The following is a 19,013-nucleotide window of genomic DNA, read 5'->3' as shown; positions in this document are numbered from 1 at the left end:
CTGGGCTGGGGAAAACCTAGAAGGGAAGGAGGCTGCAGAGCAGAGGAGGGTATTCACCATCCGTGATCAAGATCTTGGAAAGAATAGGGGGCCCTAGAATAAACAGAAGTGAAATGGACATCAAGGAAGCCCAGGTTCTGAGGTTAGTCTCTTCCGGGATTGGCAGGACTTTGTACGTCTCAGCAACTCCCACTATACCCAGGGGGACACCTAGGCCCGAAGAATTTTTAAAATGTGTCTAAAGCACACAGTTAATCAGAGAAAGCAGGAATCCAGATCCCTCCTGCCTTCGCCCAGTTCATTGTTGGGGTGCATGGCAGGGCAGTCTTACTTTCTTGGGGCTTGTGGGACAGCCTCTGATGGTCAAGAGCATCTTGAATCCCCAGACATTCTCCAGAGTGGCCTGGAATGTAACATTTCCCTGAATCTGCTTGGCCTATTACTGGGAGAGAGAATGGGGGTCTGGGGAGGTGGGCAGGACTGGGGAAAGGTCGTGAATGGGGAAAGTGAGGGCAACGAGACAGAAAAGAAACTGCACAGGGGTTCACAGAATGCGGGCGCTTTCAGGGCCACCACGTCAGAGAGGTGCCCCGACTGATTAAGACTTCGCCTGACGGATGTCAGCGCCAGCAGAACCCCAGCCCCTCTCTCCCGACCCAGGGCAGTCAAAAGGCTGAATGCGAGGCGAGGTCTGATTTTGCAGAAGCTTTGTAGAAATTCGCTGCGTCAGAGAAACTAAAAGACCAAACAAAACCCCTAGAACACCAAGCCCGATTCTTTCACCCACGTGGCACAACAACAAGCCAAAAAAAGGGAGGCGGGGGAAGAGTCACCCGTCCCGCCCCTGCTGGGAGAGTCAACTCCTGGGCCAGCCCGGTCGCTGCCGGGCGCGGCGGGGAGGGAGGGCGATTGAGAAAGCCCTGTTCCCACAAGGCCGCCTAGCACCGGTCCCCTCGGCCCGCGCCGCCCCCGTCCGCGGCCGCCGCCGAGCGCGGGGAGCCTCCGCGGGCCCTTTAAGGGCCGAGAGGTGCGCGGTCTCTTTAAGGCAGGTCCTGGTGGTTTCTGTTTTCTGAAGGAAGTGACGGGGGGTGGGATTGAATGAAAAGTGCAAAACAGAGTCTCGGAGCGCCGGAGTCGGGGGCCGTGGGAGCCAAGGCACTGGGCCGAGGGGGCAGACGGGCCCTGGGAGCGCGGTGTCCGCCTCGGAGCCGCCGGGGGACGCGCGACGGAGCGCAGCCCACGTGCGTCGGCGCCGCGTCGCGGGCGCCCCTCGGCAGAGCCCCTCGGGGAGCCGCGCCCCGGCGCCGCGAACTAGCCTCCAAGTTAGGGCGAAGTTTGGCCGAGCCGCTCCCCGCCCGCCCGCGGCGCGCCGGGACCGCGAGGGCGGCGGCGGTCCCCGGGGATGCGCCCACCCGGCCGCGGCGGGGTCCCCCCGGCGTCCCCTGCGCTGCTGCTCCTGCTGCTGCCGGTGCTTATGCAGCTGCTGGGGGCGCCGCGCGGCGAGGGCGCGGGGACCGGGGCTGGCGCGCCGTCTGAGCTGCGGGTCCGCGTGCGGCTGCCCGACGGCCAGGTGACCGAGGAGAGCCTGCAGGCGGACAGCGACGCCGACAGCATCAGCCTGGAGCTGCGCAAGCCCGACGGCACCCTCATCTCCTTCACCGCCGACTTCAAGAAGGTGAGGCACCCTCGCTCGCCCCCGGGGGGACCTGCGTGCCTGAGCGCTCCGGGGTCCCAGTCGCACCGAGGCCAGCAGACGGAAGACTGGGCCAGGAGAAGGACGCGACATAGCCAAGGTCACGCCGGGCTCTTATCCACACCTCTTTGCCCTGTTCCCCAGCGCCTAGACCCGGCCCTTCATTCTCCCCCACGAACTGCTCTGCTGCCTTTCCGATTCTCCCCTCCAGACTTTCACTTCTTTCTGGGTGCCCAGGCCACCAGACCAGCTCCCCACTTCGTCTTTCAACTCTCTACTCTCCGAGAGCCCTCTAGGTGCAGACCTTACTTCAAGGGAGTCAATGTTAATAACCCCGTCTCCCTTTTTGGAGTCATTTTCTCAGGCTCTATCAGGGAAAAATCCTGGGCCAGGCATCAGAGGTCCTGGGTTCTCGCTGTGTGACCTAGGGCAAGCTCTTTCCTTCTCCGGGCCTCCTTTCTCACCTCTGTACAGAGCAAGCCGGTGGCGCCAGGCCTCCCAGCCCTGACATCTTGGAGGCTATGTACCACTTCTCCTTGTTTCACTTTCCTGGGCTGGGGGAGGGGGTTCCTGGGAAGAGCTGCTTGTCCCATGTCCCTCCCAAGCCACTTCTCCTCTTTGGTCCAAAAGTCTGGGAAACTTGTAGCGGAAGACCTGGGGAGAGGCCCCAGATGAGGTCCCCAGGCTATGGGAGAGGTGCCACCTCTCACCCTGCTTGGCAGGAGGGCTGGCCAACCCCCAGTTTTGGCCTAGATTGTGGGGAAGTGGGTAGAGACAGCCTCTCCTGAGTGTGTGTGTGTGCGTGTGTGTGTGTGTGTGTGTGGTAGAGGGAACCAGTAGGTGGGCCTGGGCCCCCAGGATTGGGTCTGGGGTAGAGAGTGGAGGTGCTGGGCTTATCAGGAAGTGGGCCTGGAAGGGCGGTGAGTGACTAACGGTGACCCAGCAGCAGGAATCCTGGAGGGGAGGAAGGTGGGTGAGGTGTAGGTACACAAAGGGAGTCTCCTGATCACCTAAAGTCCCCTCCCCGAGTCCCTCTCCTGATAAAGAGGCCCTGTGAGGCTCTGTCTCTGGGGGAGTGGAGAGGTGAGGCCCATGGCACAGGCAGCAGCTGGGGAAGCCCAGGGCGGTGGGACTGTTGCTTGAGCCATCTCTCTCTCCTTCCTCTTAGAGACTGGGAGCTGGGGTGGCAGAGAGAGGGTAGAGTTTGGAGTGTCAGCTAGGGACCCAGCAGAATCACCGGAAGATAGTACCAGGTGGGTGGGTGGTGATTCTGTGGACGGTGGAGGTGGGGCTTGACGGCCCGATCTGTCCCTGGACTACTGAGTTTTCACTGACAAGGGATGTAGGGAGACCAGTGGCGGGTGGCAGGTTGTTGGGGGAGGGGCGGTTGAGTGTCACAATGGGGAGGACTTTGCGACCCTCCCTCACTCAGCAGGCCCAAGCTAGGTTCTCAATTCAGGTAGGGGCAGGTGAGTTTGTGTGTGGAGAGAGGGAAGCTGACAGGGCCAGAACACCCCCAGAGTCCCCACTTAAACTCCAGGGGAATTTTGTCAAGTCTCTTCTTTTCCTAGAAAACCCAAATAGTGGCTGGACCCTCCCCAGGAGACAGAGATCTAATCTTCCCTTCTGACCTTCCACTGAAGCCCTTTGTCCTTGTGAGTGAGCCTCAGGCCAGCCTATGAGTCTCCCACCTTCCTGCCCACTGCGCATTGTTCTGTGGCTGTGCTGAAACCCTAGAGAGACTTCCCCGACCCTGGCACCTCTCTGGCAGCCAAGGCTGTGGCTAGGACACCGGTTGAAAGAGTCAAGGGGTAGAGCTCAGCTTTTATAGCCTCTAGCTGCAGCCTGAAAGATTTTATTGCTCTACCCTGAGGGTGAGGGGAGGGGAGAGGCGGGGTGGCAGTGGGGTGAAGGCCTGGGGATTGGGGCTGAGGGTGGAGTAGGGGGCTGACTGCCCAGTTAGAGAATCGATTCAGAGCTGATTGTAAGAGCCTCATTTTTGCTATTTTTTTATTATTTTATTTTATTTTATTTTTTCCTTGTTAGTTATTTTAAATATAGCAGTGTGTACATGTCAATCCCAAACTCCCTAACCATCCCTCCCCCCAAACCTTACCCCCTGGTAACCGTAAGTTCCTTCTCTAAGTCTGTGAGTCTGTTTCTGTTTTCTAAATAAGTTCACTTACAGCATTTTTTTTTTAGATTCCGCATACAAGCATTATTTCTCTTTCTCTGACTTACTTCACTCAGTCTGACAATCTGTAGGTCCATCCATGCTGCAAATGGCATTAAGAGCCACATTTTAATCCCCACAGCGGTCCAAACCACCACCCAGGTTTCCAGAGTGTGCTTTTCAGGTTAGCCTCTGACCCAGAAGCTGGCATTTCACACCCACCCCTGGCATCTCCAGTTTCATCAGCAAGGGAGGGAACTGGGAGTGGAAAGTATGGAAAGGGAACCAGCTTTCCAAGGTCCCCTCTAACGCTGGGTTTCTCAGATGGCCTGGAGCAGGGTGGAGTTGGGGAAGGCTGGGAGTGGGGTTTATCTCCACCCCAGTCCACTGTCTGCATTGGCCAGAGCAGCTTTTATACGGGATCCTTCTGGGGTGGGTCACCTCTCTTGTTGCCCGCCCAGTCCTCAAGATCTCTGGCAGCTTTCCACGAGAAGCTTCTATCTAGAAGTAATGACTTTTCCTGTAGGAAAAAGTCCTGGATGTGGTGTTTCTTTTGTTTCATGTACCAAATCCATTTGGGGTGGTTTGGAAACAGTCCCTAGTCCACTTGGGAATAGTGACGTTGGCCATTTTGCACATTTGGGAGACAGTCCAGACTGAAATGAGACAGATCTGGTTTAACCCTGGGCAAGCTACCTGATCTGTCCAAGCCTTCATTTCTTCATCTGTAAAATGGGGATAATAATGGTACCGATCCCATGGCCATTGTGAGAACTAAACAGGGCAATGCATATGAAATACTCACTGTGTGTCAGCTGCTGTACTCAGTGCTCCAGAAGTAGAAGCCAGTAACTTTCATGATCATGGTTCACATCGCATCTCAACATGGACCTTCCCTGCTAAGCCTGGGTGCAAAGGGGTTGAATGACCGACCCAAAGTCACACGGAAGGTCAGCACTGAGCCTGGAAGAGCCTTAATCCTTCATCATAAGATTCTCTTTGAAGCTCCCTTTATTAGTCAGAGTTCTCCCGAAAAACAGAAATAATAGGGTAGAAATACAGACCTACAGAAAGAGATTTTATTATGAGGGGTTGGCTCATATGGTTATGGAGGCTGAGTCCCGCGGTCTGCTGTCTGTAAGCTGGAGGCCCAAGAAAGCCCATGTAGTCCCAGTCTAAGTCCACAGGCCTGAGAACCAAGTGCATTGATGTCTGAGGGAAGGAGAAGATGGATGTCCAGCTCACACAGAGAGAGCAAATTTGCCCTTCCTCCACCTTTTTTGTTCTATTCACACCCTCAACAGATTGAATGATGCCCACCCACCCTGGTGAGGGCCACCTTCTACTCAGCCTACTACTTCAAATGCTAATATCTTTCCGAGACAGCCTCACAGACACACTCAGAAATAATGTTTTGCAACCTATGTGGGCATCTCTTAGCCCAGTGAAGTGGAAACATAAAGTTAACCATCACACTCCAAAATTGCTGGCCAGCCCCCTAGCAGGGAGCAGCCATCCCTGTCCTGTCAGTCTACTCAGGGCAGCAGCGAGGCCCCTTGTGCTGGATGCAGTGCAGCCCTCTGTCTGGATGATCTCACCACACACCCACACCCACACCCCCCCCAACACACACAACCCACCCCCCCTCCCCTTCCACCCTCCCTGTTTGCCTCTGCTGGGATGGGTCTCTAACATGGCCTGGCCCTCCCCACACTGCCGCACTGGACCTAAAGCCAGTAAAGCTGTAACAGTAATCAAGCTGCTCTAGGACACGTATGTAGCCTGGAGCCCGGGCAAGGATGACGAACTCCACAAGCAGCCTGGAGCTACCGAATCACCATCGTGAGTTACTGTAAGCCCTGCCCACAGGCTGCTGCCCGTCAGGCAGGTCAGGCTGCAGCTCTCAGAGAAGTGCCAGAGCTCAGCGACTCCCAGACTTTGCTGCACATCTGAATCGCCTGGGGAGCTTTAGAAAACCCCGAAGCCTAGGCTGCACTCCAGACTGATTAAGTCCGACTGTCTGAGGCTAGGAACCAGGCAGCCAGAATTTTAAAGAGCCCCTGGTGATCCCAATGAGCAGCAAAGTTTGGGAAGCATTGGCATAGCTGCTCCAGGGAAGAAGGGGCTTGCAGGGGGTTTCAGGTTAGACTGTTAAATGAAGGTAGATCCCAAACTCAGTCACTTCGTTGAAACCTGTCATTCTACCCGCAATAGTCCCTAATGTGTTTCAACAGCATATTGGGCTTAATTCTCCGTGCCCTCAGTGCAGGAACTAAAATTCATCACGCACTGTCAACAAGCAGTGCTCTTCTTGAGAATCCAGAGCCTACGTATGTTATTATACCCGGATGTACAGACTTACTGGGCATATTAATAGCGGGCATGGCACCATCCCGGCTTTTGGTGTGACAGCCCTGTTGGTCCCCGTCCCCCAGGCTGCTGTGCCCATCCAAGTATCTCTTTCCCCTCTGTCTCCCACTGTGAGTGTCTAAAAGCTGTGGGAGGGGATGAGTCATGCTCAAGCGGTTTGGTGCTGACTGGACGGGGAGGGTGGGGCTGAAAGATAAGACAAAGTCATGAGCAGCTGCGTGGGGGTTGGGGGGGGTCATGGCTGCAACGGGAGGAAGGAGCCACATCCAAGTGTGTAGAGGGAGGGGGTCAAGAGGGGCCTCGGGCTGGCGCCAAGATAAGGGGAGCCATATAACAGGGTGAGTGAGCTTGAGGTCACTCTGAGGGACCCAGAGAGACTGGAAACTTGCGTCCTGCTCTGGGCCCCGATGGTCCAAAGAGCACCAGCGTCCCTGCCCTGGGGCTCCCCGCCTTGGTGGGGGGAGCAGCTTCAGCCTGTGAGAGATAGTCAGCAAAGATGTGGAATGTGCAAATGGCCATGTTGCTGCCTGAGGCTGTTTATTCTAACACGATATCACATCATGGGCTTGTCAGGCAGGACAAGCTTTTAGAGTCCAGTCTCCCCCTACCCTGCCTGTGTTCGGTCCCTGCAGTTTGGTGATTTGTAGTAGGGGTATTTGTCGGAGAGGATGTCTTTTGGGGGAACAGAGGGCAGTAGAGGTGCGTACAGGAGAGGCCCAGAGTTTTTTGGTATCCAGGGTATTTCCCCACCCTGGCAGTTCACGAGAAGTCACCAGAAAGAATGATCCGGCTTGTGTCCATGGAACCCTCCGGTCTAACAGCAGTCCCTCTGCCATGTCTGAGGAATTCCTCCCCGCATCAGGGATCAGCAGCCCTGCCCCGAGGTTCAGCCCAGCTCCTGGAGTCTGGCAAGCATCTCCCACCCGCCGAATGCCTATGTCCAGATGGAGTCCTGGCAAAAGATCCCGGGTCAGGCAGTGAGGACTGCCACCTGGGTCAAGTAAGTGGCCTGTTGGGATGATGGGGAGAGGCAGAAGTGAGGTTCTTCCTACGAGGCCTCCCAAGGTACGCAGAGGTGGTGATGGTGGAACAACAGAGACCAGCTTTGAGGTAAGAATCACATGTATCCGAGCTGTCAGATCACACACTGAGTTGCTTTCACACACCTGGCCTCATTCGATCCTCACCGCTACATCATGCCGCAGGTATTGCTTCCATTTTGCAGAGCTATGAAGTGACTTGGACGAGATCAATAGCTAATGATCCAAGATGGGGACCCGGGGGGCCTTCCACTATATTCTGACTGCCTGTGCTACTATGGCATATAAGTGGGCTCCTTCTAGAAGGCTGAAGAAACCTGAATAGGGGAGGGGAGAAGGAAGGAGGAGACTGAAAAAAGCCTTGGTGCAGAGGAACAAATCTACAGAGAAAACCTCCTCTGTACAGATTTGGGCTGCGCCCCTCCCCCAGGCTCATCACAATTCCCCCACCCCACCCCTCCCACGAATTTTAAGTTTTGACCCCTTCACAGCGCCTGAGACACTCCCCGTTCCCCTCCCGCCATGGCCTCTGGAGAGATGGGGGGTGGGGGTGAGGGGACCATTTTTAAAACATCTCACAGATACTACTGAGCACTCACTATACATTTTTCTGCTCTTTCCCAGCTGTGTGACTTGACAAATCACTTAACCTCTCTGAGCCCCAGGTTCAGACATGGCACAAACACAGTGTGATGCTTGCAGGCGTGTTGTGAGAAGTGAGTAAGAGGCCTCAGCGAAGCAGAGGCCAGCGAGGGCACGTAAGAAGAGAAATAGCAGTTCTAGCCGGGGCCCCAGCCCTGCTTCTTCAGGCCGTTAAGCAGATGGTTCCTGCTCTGGGGACCAAAGCATTATTAGGATTCCCGTCCTTTCAGCTGGCAAGCGTTGAAGTGGCTGCCCCCGAGGTTCCCACGAAGGGCTGGGGGCGGGGCTGGGGCTGGGAATGCAGGTGAGAGGGAAGCGTGGTGCCCCACCTCGGGAGCCCTGAGTCAGCAGGACATTGGGGCGCAGTTGATCCACATACAGCCACACATTGTTCCAGGGGCAGTCGGGACACTGGCAACCTCTGGGATTTGGCTGACAGAGCACTGGGAGGGGGTAGGCGGCACTGCCCCCAGCTGGTGGTGGCACTGATGTCCCGTAACAAGAAGCCTCTGTCCAGGCCTAGCCCTGAGGGTCTGCAGGCATCTCGTAATGGGGGTGGCCTATGTCCTGGGCACCGGCCAGGGAATGTGCTTGGCCTGGCTTTGGGTTGAGTCCATTCGCCTCTGTACCTGCTTGGAGAGACAGGGCAGAGGGGCCAAGGTGCCCCTGAGTGTGCCCCGGGGCAGCCAGCATGGGGAGAAGAGGGCGTTGGTTCCTGGCTGCCCCTCCAGGGCGACCCCTCACCTCCCCAGTGCAGTGAAGTTCGCTCCTCTCTAGCCATAAAGCAGCCCCAGTGCCATAAATACTTGGGTTGGCTCAGCCCGGGCCTCAGAATCACACAGTCCGGTGTGACGACGGGAAGGAGACCAAGATGGTAGAGGAAACTCCCAGGAGACAGCATCAGCCGTCCAAGGGCAAAGAGGAAAGGGGAGTTGGTGCTTTGTGGAGACCCTGGAGAGGTGGCCTTCAGCCTGGACTGTGCAGCCACTGTGGCACAGAGGTGGGCTGGGAGTGGGGCTTTGAGGGAAGGGCAGCTCCACCACCAGGCCCTCTTAGTTTTCAGGTCCCCTGTGGTGCAAGGCTGGGCTGACAGCAAGGTCTGAGACAGGACAGCCCCCGCCACCGCTCCCCACTGGGGTCTGAGGAAGGCCCCTGGGAGGGTGACAGGAAGGCAGAGGAGGAGGGGAGGTCGGCCAGGCTGAGGCTGGGGCAGCGAACGAACGTAGGAGAGGACGCCCACGAGGGGGTGTGCAAGGCAGGGGAGTGTAACAGCATGTGTGCAGAGGCTTGTGTGTGAGATGGGGTGTGAGACATGGCGTGTGAGACTTTGGGGGAATTCAAGGAGGGAGGGAGGGTGTGGGAGAGATTGTCGGAAGGAGGTGGGCCTGTGAGACAATCTGTGAGGGCTGCCACGTGTGACTGAGAGAAAGGGGGAGGTGGGGAGGCCCCCGGGAGAGGCTGTGAGGGAGGAAACGTGCTCATAGGAGCAACGGTGTGAGGGAGAAGGGACCGTACAGCTGAGCCACAGCGTGGGCCCTGGCGGGAGGGGCCTGGGGGGCCTGGGTGCCGCTGGGTGAGGGGTAGGAGATGGTGGGAGAATCAGCACATCTGGGTGAAAGATTATGGCCATGGGACCCATGAATGGGGGAAAGCAAGTGTCTGTCTGTGCATACAGTTACGATTCGACTCGGCTGCGAGTAACATAAAACCCCACAGCAGCCGAAGCAAGAGAGAAGTTCGTTTCCCCCTTTCAGTCTTATCTAAGGCTGGAAGCCGGCAGTTGGGCTGATATGACCGCATCACAGTCATCAGCGCTCCAGTGGGCTCCGTCTGTGGGGTTGCCGCCCGTCCCCAACACTGAGGTTTCCCTGGAGCTTCTCCCCAGGAAGGCAGCAGCAGAGGCCTGGCACAGACTATCTGCTCTTGGAAGTGCAGAGAGCTGCCCCCTGCTTTTCCCAGAACAGCCTTCTCTCTGTGAGATACAGTGGATCTCTGGCAGCGTGGCAGGGAGTGGACGCAAAGAAGAATAGAATATTTAGGAAGGGGCTCGGGGCAGGGGGAGCTCGGAAGAGCAGAAGGATCACTGGATTGAGTCAGGAGATCTGGGCTCCTGGGCCTGGCTCTGCAGCTGTGTGACCTTGAAGGTCACGTCCCCTGCTGGAACCTCACTGGAGCATGAACTAAATGATCCCCTAAATCTTCTAGAAGCCCAAATTACAGCTGTAGGACGACCAGCCTGCAGAAGCCCAGTTACAAGGAAGCCCAAGAAGAAAGAGCCGTCTTCTTTTTGGAGGCGAGGGGGTTGATGGAGGCCCCAGAGCACTGGTCCATTCTCTCAGCTGTGGGCCAGACTCTGAGGATACTGCATAAATAAGCGGAGCCCTGTCTGGGGCTGGGGCACTTGTTGCCCAGGCAGAAGACGCCGCATGAGGACGGGGCCTCTGCCGAGGCGTTTAGGTCAGATGCGCGCTGGCCCAGCACAGCTCAAGTTTCTGATTCAGCTCTAAGCCAGAGATCCATTCATGTCCTACCCTGGCTCAAAACCCAGCCATGACGCCCAGTGATCTGCTAGATGAAGCTCAGACTTCTTTGGCTGGGCTCTCGGACACTGTGCCCTGCCCTCCTGCCGGCCAGCCTCCTCCTTCCACACTCAGCCCTCCCCTCCCCGGTACCCCCCTCACTTTCCTCAGCACCCTGGCCTGCTCTTGTTTGCCCACTCAGTGCTTCATTTATTCATTTCCAGATAGGTACTGAGCGCCTGCTGTATTCAGGGGGCGGGGATACACTGCAAATAAGATACTCTCCCAGCCTCAAGGGGTTGAGTCTGGAAGGAAAGAGATCATTGCGGACACAGTGGGATTCGTGCTCTGGAGGCTAGGGGTTGGGCCTGGCCAACTCTGCTGGAGGGTTGGTGAGGGCAGGGGTGATGGATGCATTTGAACTGAGTCCTGAAGGATGATGGGCAGAAGGGGACAGCTCATCCCTGGCAGAGGCATCAGCTCATGGCCTCGCTCATTCTGGGAACCGCCACCTCTTTGGTTCAATGCTCAGAGCTGTCAGCAAAGATCTGGATGCCAGCCTCTGTGGGGTACATTTTATGGTGAGGACAAAAGGAGCCTTGGAAGGGCACTGGGCCAGATCGTGAGACAGTAGCATGGAGGGAGGGATGGGGTGGGGGCATTAAGAGGCCTTGGTACCTTCCCACCTTCCCATCTTCTGTACATGCCTCTCTCTTTGCTAGAAAGCCACCCATCCTTTGACTGTCCAGAACCACTGAAATGTCCTTCGCTCTAGGAAGCCTTCCCTCCCTCCACCCCTCCCAGGCCCATCCCTAAGGGGACAAAAACGCTCCCTCCTCCATCCTTTGCCCTATAGCATTTTGCATAAACCTCACCCTAGGCCTTATAATAGTGCGCTACGTCAGTTGTAGGTCAGCCTCTCCTATGAGCCCCTTAAAGACAGGAGCCTTGGCCTTGGTCATGCCCACTCCCCTGCCCCGCCCTGGTGCCTGTGAAGGCTCTGCCCTATGTAATCAGTGCTCTCCCACAGATTTGCCGATTACCTGCAAGCTCCAGCAGCCACCTGACTTCTCTGGGCCTCAGGTACATCTCTGGGAGAAAAATTTTTTGTCCTGCCTCTACAGGTCTGGAGTAGATCACAGCTGGAGCAAGGCCAGGGATTGCAGCAATAGTAGAGAAACTTAAGGAATCCCGCCCACTCTGTTCTGAGACCTTTCACTCATTTTTCCTCACAGTAATCCCTTGAGGTGTAGGTATTGTTAGTTGTACTCATTTTACACATGTGGAAACTACAATACAAAGAGGTTAAGTAAATCCCTCAGGGTTACAGGGCTCATATCAGCAAAGCCAGGATTTGGACGCGGCCAGCACTGGCTCCAGAGCCTTTGCTCTTAACTACTGTGCTCTTTGGGAACCTTAAAACCACCCCCAAAGGACTTCAGCAAATGCTCTCTCTGTGGCCATATGCTCTGTGTGGCCCAGTTTCAGCCCTAGTACTGGCCACTCCACTTCTTCCTGGTGGCCTGGCTCCTGGTGGGCTGGAGTTTCCTGGGAGCTCGTGGGAGAAGAAGCCTTATAGAAACTGCCCATCTTGGGAACCCTAGCCTGAGTCCTGGGCCTGGGGAGCCTGCCATGGGCTCTTCCCCAGCTGTGTGGTCTTGCCTTGGGGGTTAGGGCACCTCTGGGTGGACCATCCCAGGGGGCTCTCAGGCGAGCAGGGAACCTGGGAGCCAGGCATCCATCTGGCCTGGGCTTAGCGTTTGGCCAGATGTTCCTTGGAGCAGGGAGACCTCTCCCCCTGCCCTGCCCTCTGTGCTGGAGGGAAAGGGGGCCCTGGAACCTTAATAGTGAGTCTGATGTGTGGGGAGTAGAAGGTAGGAGGGACACCGGTCATGATGACGGAGCCAGAGATCCAGATGCTTGGGCTGCTTGTCTCCCTCCCGGGGCTCAGCACATGGAGTATGGTTTCCCGGAGACATAGGATTAAGAAGGTTGGAGAATTCAGGGTTTAAAGAGGCTCTGGGCAGGGCAGCCAGAGGGCTTAGGAGGGTGATCCTGCCTCATCTGACCCTGATGTTTATGTCAGATGCTGTTGTCTGTTAGTCACGCAGGGCCTTGAAGAGGAGCCTCCACGTTCCCAGGGCAGGTCTGCAGAGGACATACAGACCACCGCCGACGGGCACAGCTAGAAGAGGGCGCTGCCTTCTCGTCCTGGCTCTGCCACTCGCCAGCTCTGTGGCCTAGGGCAGACCACACTTTCTCTCTGGGCCTGAGCTTTAGTTTCTTTAACTGGGCATCAAAGAAATTGAACTCGTTGATCTAGGACGCAGCTGTGCATTGTGGTGGTGAGAGCTTGGGTTTTGGAGTCAGACTGCCTGGGTTAAAATTCTGACTACATTTCCTCTTGGTCCCATGACCTTGAGCAAGTTATCCATTCCAAACTCGGTAATAATCATAGTTCCTATCTCCTCTTGTTAAAAAGATTTTAAACCGGACGATACATCCTTTTTGACTCATGGTAACAATGACTTGTCCCTTCCAGTTATAAACTTCAATAAAGCTTTGTCCTACACAAATAAATAGGAGATATAGAGGAAATCTATCTCAACAAAAAGATTCTCATCCCCTCGCTTCACACCCAGTCAAGTTCCCATTTTGGTAGCGTTTTGTTGTTGTTGTTGACGTTGTTTAATACGGAAGCAGGGAAAATACTCTAACAGATTTTGTTCGCCCCCTGGTCTGGTCTGAAAGTTCAAATTCTTTCTCCTGCTAATGGTAGACGGGTGATATCCAAGCAATGAGGCCACTTGGGGCATCCCTCAGACCACAGGCGGTGACACGTGCCTGTGGTATTGGAGAAGATGCTGTGAGTATACCAGATGGGTTCTTTTAAAGGGTCATTGCTGAAATTACCCCGGAGGTGGAACTTGGATCCTGCCTGGGGGTCCTGCCAGGGACATCCGCCTGACTCAGCCCCGGGAGGGAAAGTCTAGTATCAAGTCTCACCTGGCAGGAACTGAGCCCAGAACAGAAAATACACAAGTGTACCAGCCTCCAGTCTCTCCTCAAACGACCTGAGGGGGTGGAAGATTGGATGGCCCAGGCTGGCGGGACAAGCAGATCCCAGCCTCGTGGCCCGAGAGTGGATTTCCTGTGGAGAGGAAGCTGAGGTTATCCGAGCTCTGATTCACCTTGCCCTTAAGTCTGGGACCATGAGGAACCTTATGGAACCTTTCTCACCAGCTGGGTCTCAGTTCCCCTTGCTGCAATCTTGGCGGAAAATCTCCCTGGACACTCCCACCCCTCAATGTTCCAGAGATCATTTACAGTGAAAGGAAGTAGGGAAATGTCCTTGTAGAGTCAGAGGACTTCCAAAGGGCATGGGGGTTTGTGTGAGGACAGCACTGACTAGTTTCAGATCACCTGGGACACTTGCTGGTCACCTGCAGTGATGACAGTGGCCCCGGTTAGCACCGCTGAGCACGTACTCCGGGCGGACATTCTGCTGTGCTTTCCCTCCACACTAACTCATTTAGTCGTCACCATAAGCCTCCAGGTAAAAGTGGCATCATCCCCTTGGGCTTCCCTGGTGGCGCAGTGGTTGAGAGTCCGCCTGCCGATGCAGGGGACACGGGTTCGTGCCCCGGTCCGGGAAGATCCTACATGCCGCGGAGCGGCTAGGCCCGTGAGCCATAGCCACTGAGCCTGCGCGTCCGGAGCCTGTGCTCTGCAACGGGAGAGGCCACAACAGTGAGAGGCCCACGTACCAGAAAAAAAAAAAAAGTGGCATCATCCCCATTTCACAAATGAGGCTTAGATGGGAGATAGACCTGTATGCCGGCTAATACAGTGTAGACTTGGAGTGGAACCCTGGGCTCCTCACTGCCTCTACTGGAATCCAAGGGGGACCCTCAGACCCTGTTCTCAGAGCATTTCACTCTGGCACATGGACAGTAAGTGCTCAGTGAATGGGGGCTCTCAGTGGGCGAGGCCAGGGCACGGACACTGAAGGATGCATAGCTACACAGGGCTATATACCCTCCGTGCTGGTGCAGGGCTATTGGGGTTCCTGGAGGAGAACCATCGTTGTGGCTTGGGTCCCTCCCAGGCAGGGGGGCTCTTGACATATTCAGACCACTTCTGACTGGGACCTGCTGACTTCTCACCGCGAGCTGTTAGCCAAGGCACAGAGATGGGTGAGAGCAAGGGACACCTCAGGTGCCCAGGGTTCCAGCAGCCAGACTGGGAAGGGGACCCGATCCCACCGCCCTTCTCCCTTCTCCTTCTGCCCTCCCCCTTCCCCCAGCCTCTCTGATTCATGCAGTGAATCAGTGACAGGAAAGAGCCCTTGGCCTGCTGGTAATGCCATTAGTAACCCCCTAGGGGAAAGGGGAAGTGGAGAGGGAAGGGGAAAGGTGAGCCAGCCCAGCTCCCTCAGGCCAGAAGGCCGCAACAGCTGCTGCTGTGTCTTGCCCTTAACCCCACCCTGACCCCACTACCTCCATCTGAGATGCAGGTGTCTAGGAGCCTGGCTGACCAGAAGCACCGGGGGCATTCTCCCCAAACCTACTGAATGGGAAAGTCAGCGAGAGAAACTCTAGAATCTGTACTTGTAAAAATGCAGCCCTCCCCCATGATGCCGTAGTCGGGTGGTTGAAGGGGCCCTGACTCACCCTGATCAGGGTGATATGGGGGTATCACCAAGGGGAAGCATCAGCTATAGCTATGAATGAACCAGGAGCCGAAAGGGGTGCTGTTTCCTTTAAGGTGACGTTCTGTACTTGTAAACAATTTTGTTTTGGAAAGCTTTCCAGCAGTTCCCTGTGTGAATTTTCCAGGAGGCTTTGGAACATCTGGGGTATGTTCTTTCTTTTAAGTCACAGGTTTAAACGGGAAAGAGAAAATTTTCCATGCCGGCAAGAGGGAGGCATCTATTGCAGGGCAACGTCCAGGCCTGTGTCCTCTGCAGGGTCTGAGCTGAGCACTGGGTGGGCTGGTGAGGAGGCCCCGCCCCCTCTGGCCGGTTCCCATTCTTCTGCTCTTCTCCATCAGGATGTGAAGATCTTCCGGGCCCTGATCCTAGGGGAGCTGGAGAAGGGGCAGAGCCAGTTCCAGGCCCTCTGCTTCGCCACCCGGCTGCACCACAATGAGATCATTCCCAGCGAGGCTATGGCCAAGCTCCGACAGGTGAGTGCCCACCCCGGACCTGCCCCAGAGCCCTCACCCCTGCAGCTGACCCTGGCCTGGACCCTACCCCAGCCTCAGTCTCCCACCTGATCGCTGGCACCCCACTCTTACCCTGTAGTCCTGAACCCCTTAAATATGCCAAACCTGACCCCATAACCCCAGATCCCTAATCTGCCCTGAACTCCCATCTCCCAGCTTCTGCCAGTCCCCTAATCTCAGCTCCTCCCCGTTTATGATGGAGGCAGGTCGGATCTGCCTCCAGGCCGAGGGCCACCGCCTCGCCTTCAAAACCCCTGTTTTCTTACTGAGAGATGGGTTATGGTGAGAATTAAGTGGGAGAGTGCATGTTAAGTGTTCAGTGCGGCCTTTGAAACCCTCAGCCTGTTGCCCTTCTCCCGGTCCCTTCCTGGACCCCAGGCTTCTCCCCGGGCCTCATTTAGGTTCCCTGAACTACCCAGCAGGAGCTGTCCGAGGCCCCTCCCTTTTACCTGCTTTTCCCGGAGTGACTCAGTTGCCTGGATGTTGGAGAATACAGGGCCCCAGAGGTCACTGACCCTGGGACAGTTCGCTTCGCCTGCCCACCTCCAACGCCACCCAACAGCAACGGGTCAGAATTCTCCCTCAGGCCCCAGAGGTCAGCCCGGGAGGCCGCTGGCTGAAAAGGCTCGACTGCGCCCTGGGTATCAGTTTCTCCGCTAGTTGGAGGGGGGCTGGGTGCCCCTTGACTGCCACCCTGCCAGTGGCCCCAAGGATCCGAAGACAGCCGGCGTGGGCTTGTCTGACTCTCAGGGACCAGGGAAAGGGTGGGCAGGGGGCCTTCTGAGGCCGGGTGGGAATGGCTCTTCTCCTCCACGCAGAAAAATCCACGGGCAGTGCGGCAGGCTGAGGAGGTGCGGGGCCTGGAGCAGATGCACATGGACGTCACCGTGAACTTCAGCCAGGGGGGCCTGCTGAGCCCCCATCTCCGCAACGTGTGTGCCGAGGCCGCGGATGCCATCTACACCCGCCAGGAGGACGTCCGGTTCTGGCTGGAGCAAGGTCAGCTGGGTGCTGCCCGCTGCCGTATCGTCTCAGATATGATGGGAAGCAATGACAAGATATGGGAGGTCTAAACCCAGCTGGGACTGGTCAGGGAAGGCTTCCTGGAGGAAGTGATGCCTGTGTGGCTCTTTACTGAGAGGAGTCAGCAGATGAAAGGAACCAATTCCAGGTAGGGACGTGGAGAACTGTGACTCTGCTAGGCCCCGGGGAGGGAATGCCCAGGCACAGCCCCCCTCAGCCCTGCCCTTAGTGAAAACACAGATGGAACCTTTTGTCGGACATGGGCACAGGAACCAGGGTCTGGATGGGGCCCAAAGATGCCCATTCCCAGCTGCCACCTCTTCTGCCACCTCTCAGAAATCAGCTCCTCTCTTTCCCTTCACACCTTCCCAGGATCCTTGAGAACGCTTCCCATCTTTGCATGGTCCCTGCCTTCCCAGCCTATGGGACCTCACTGCTGGCCCATCTCTGGGTCACCTTTCCCAGGACTGTCCTGAAGTCAGACAGACCTGGGATTCAGTCCTGACTCCCCTACCTACTGTGTGACCTCAGCCAGATGGTTAAACCTCTCTGGGCCGGTTTTCCCACCTGTAAAACAGGGATGATAACACTTAGCCCATAGGAGTGCCGGGATGCCTGAAGGGGCCATGCCAGGGCGCCCCCTCCCCTCCCCCATCCCTGACCTCCGCCTTCTCCCCCAGGTGTGGACAGCTTCGTGTTCAAGGCCCTGCCCAAGGCCTCAGAGCAGATGTTGCTGCCTCGCTGTGGGCAGGTGGGGGACCGCGGGAAGCCCTGCGTCTGTCGCTACGGCCTGAGCCTGGCCTGGTACCCCTGCATGCTCAAGTATTGCCACGGCCGTGACCGCCCGACGCCCTACAAGTGTGGCATCCGCAGCTGCCAGAAGAGCTACAGCTTCAACTTCTACGTGCCTCAGAGGCAGCTGTGCCTCTGGGATGAGGACCCCTAGCCGGCTCGGGATGAGAGCTGGTCCCGGAGGCAGCTGCTGGGGGCCCACTGCTCCTCCCCCAGCCGCCAGAGGGTGTGGCCACCCTCAACCAAGGCCTTATTGCTGTTCCTTTCCTCCTAATCCCGGAGCCTCTGGCCCCAGACTTGTCACTGTGAAAAGGGGTGTGGCACGGCAGGGGTTAACTCATGAAGGCAGCCTCCCAATCCCATGGGGACGGAGGGAGAAGGGGGTTCTCCAAGCTTGACCCCTGCATCTCCCCTGAAATGTTCGCTTTCAAGCAACCAAAATAGGACAGCGTGACTCTATTTAACTCTTTGCAGGTTTAGACCCTGGAAGGTGTCGATGCCTGTGACACCCACCTCCCCACGCCCAGCCCCCTGCCCCACCCTCCAGAAGGAGCTGGCCCCTGTGCACCTTCCCACTGCCCAACAGCGGGGGGGATCCTTGCGCCAGAGAGGGGGCAGCGCTGACAGCGGATCTCAACATGTTCTTCTCACTACTGGCCTCTGAGGCTGCCCGGGGGCCAGCTGGGGGCCCCCCCACCCTGAGACAGACCACAGGTGCCTTTCCGCAGACCTGGACTTTGCCGAGGGAGCTGGAGTCGGCTTGCACCCTCGAAGCAGAAATATTTTTGTAAGGTTTTGGGGCAGGGAGGGAGCATGAAGTATGAGGAAAACTTGAATCCCAGATTTTTAATGCAAAGTATTTATCATTTGTACCAGAAATAAAAGTTTAAATTTTTACTTGGCTGATAGCTCTAGACTCGGAGTTCTGAGAGAACTTTTGGCCAATGCTGCCACCCGGCGTCAGGAGAAGTGTCCCTGTGCTCTTGGTGACCCATCTTGGGACAACAACTCCTAAAGCACCTACTGTGTGCTCAGCCTTGTGTTGGGGGGAGAGGATGTAGATGGGGGTGGGTATTATTAGGAAAAGATATGACAAAATTTCTGCGCTTAAGAAGATGAGACATACATAGATGGGCAAGCCAGGCAGTAAAAGACCCCGTGACATAGACTGAGACGTGAGATACGGTGAAAACTCTGGAACCAGACTTCCAGGGGTCAAATCCTGGGCATGATTTTTTTTAAAATTTATTTTATTGAAGTATAGTTGATTTACAATGTTGTGTTAGTTTCTGATGTATAGCAAAGTGATTCAGTTATACATATATATAATAGTTTGCATTTGTTAGTCCCAAACTCCCAGTCCATCCTTCCCCCACCCCCTTCCCCCCCTCCCCCTTGGCAACCACAAGTCTGTTCTCTATGTGAGGCTGTTTCTGTTTTGTAGATAAGTTCATTTGTGTCATATTTTAGATTCCACATGTAAGTGATATCATATGGTATTTGTCTTTCTCTTTCTGACTTACTTCACTTACTAT

General features: G+C 56.1%; 1 protein-coding gene across 2 annotated transcripts; it reads left to right on the top strand.

The window, feature by feature from the left end:
* The first annotated feature begins 898 nt into the window (after positions 1-898).
* On the top strand, positions 899-18,380 carry OAF (out at first homolog). 2 transcript variants are annotated; one of them, XM_032641018.1, is made up of 4 exons: positions 899-1,675; positions 15,490-15,624; positions 16,482-16,662; positions 17,367-18,373. In XM_032641018.1, the coding sequence occupies exons 1-4, from the start codon at positions 1,403-1,405 to the stop codon at positions 17,630-17,632; spliced, it is 855 nt and encodes a 284-aa protein (XP_032496909.1). In that variant the 5' UTR covers positions 899-1,402; the 3' UTR covers positions 17,633-18,373. The 2 variants fall into 2 exon arrangements, with proteins under 2 accessions (XP_032496909.1, XP_032496908.1); XM_032641017.1 differs by lacking the exon at positions 899-1,675 and having other exon boundaries at positions 11,109-15,624; positions 17,367-18,380.
* The last annotated feature ends 633 nt before the right edge of the window (positions 18,381-19,013 follow it).

This window comes from Phocoena sinus, chromosome 8 (assembly GCF_008692025.1).
Source record: "Phocoena sinus isolate mPhoSin1 chromosome 8, mPhoSin1.pri, whole genome shotgun sequence".
Classification (NCBI taxonomy): domain Eukaryota; kingdom Metazoa; phylum Chordata; class Mammalia; order Artiodactyla; family Phocoenidae; genus Phocoena; species Phocoena sinus.
Note: the sequence above shows the minus strand (reverse complement) of the source record. Positions and strands in the feature narration are given on the sequence as shown.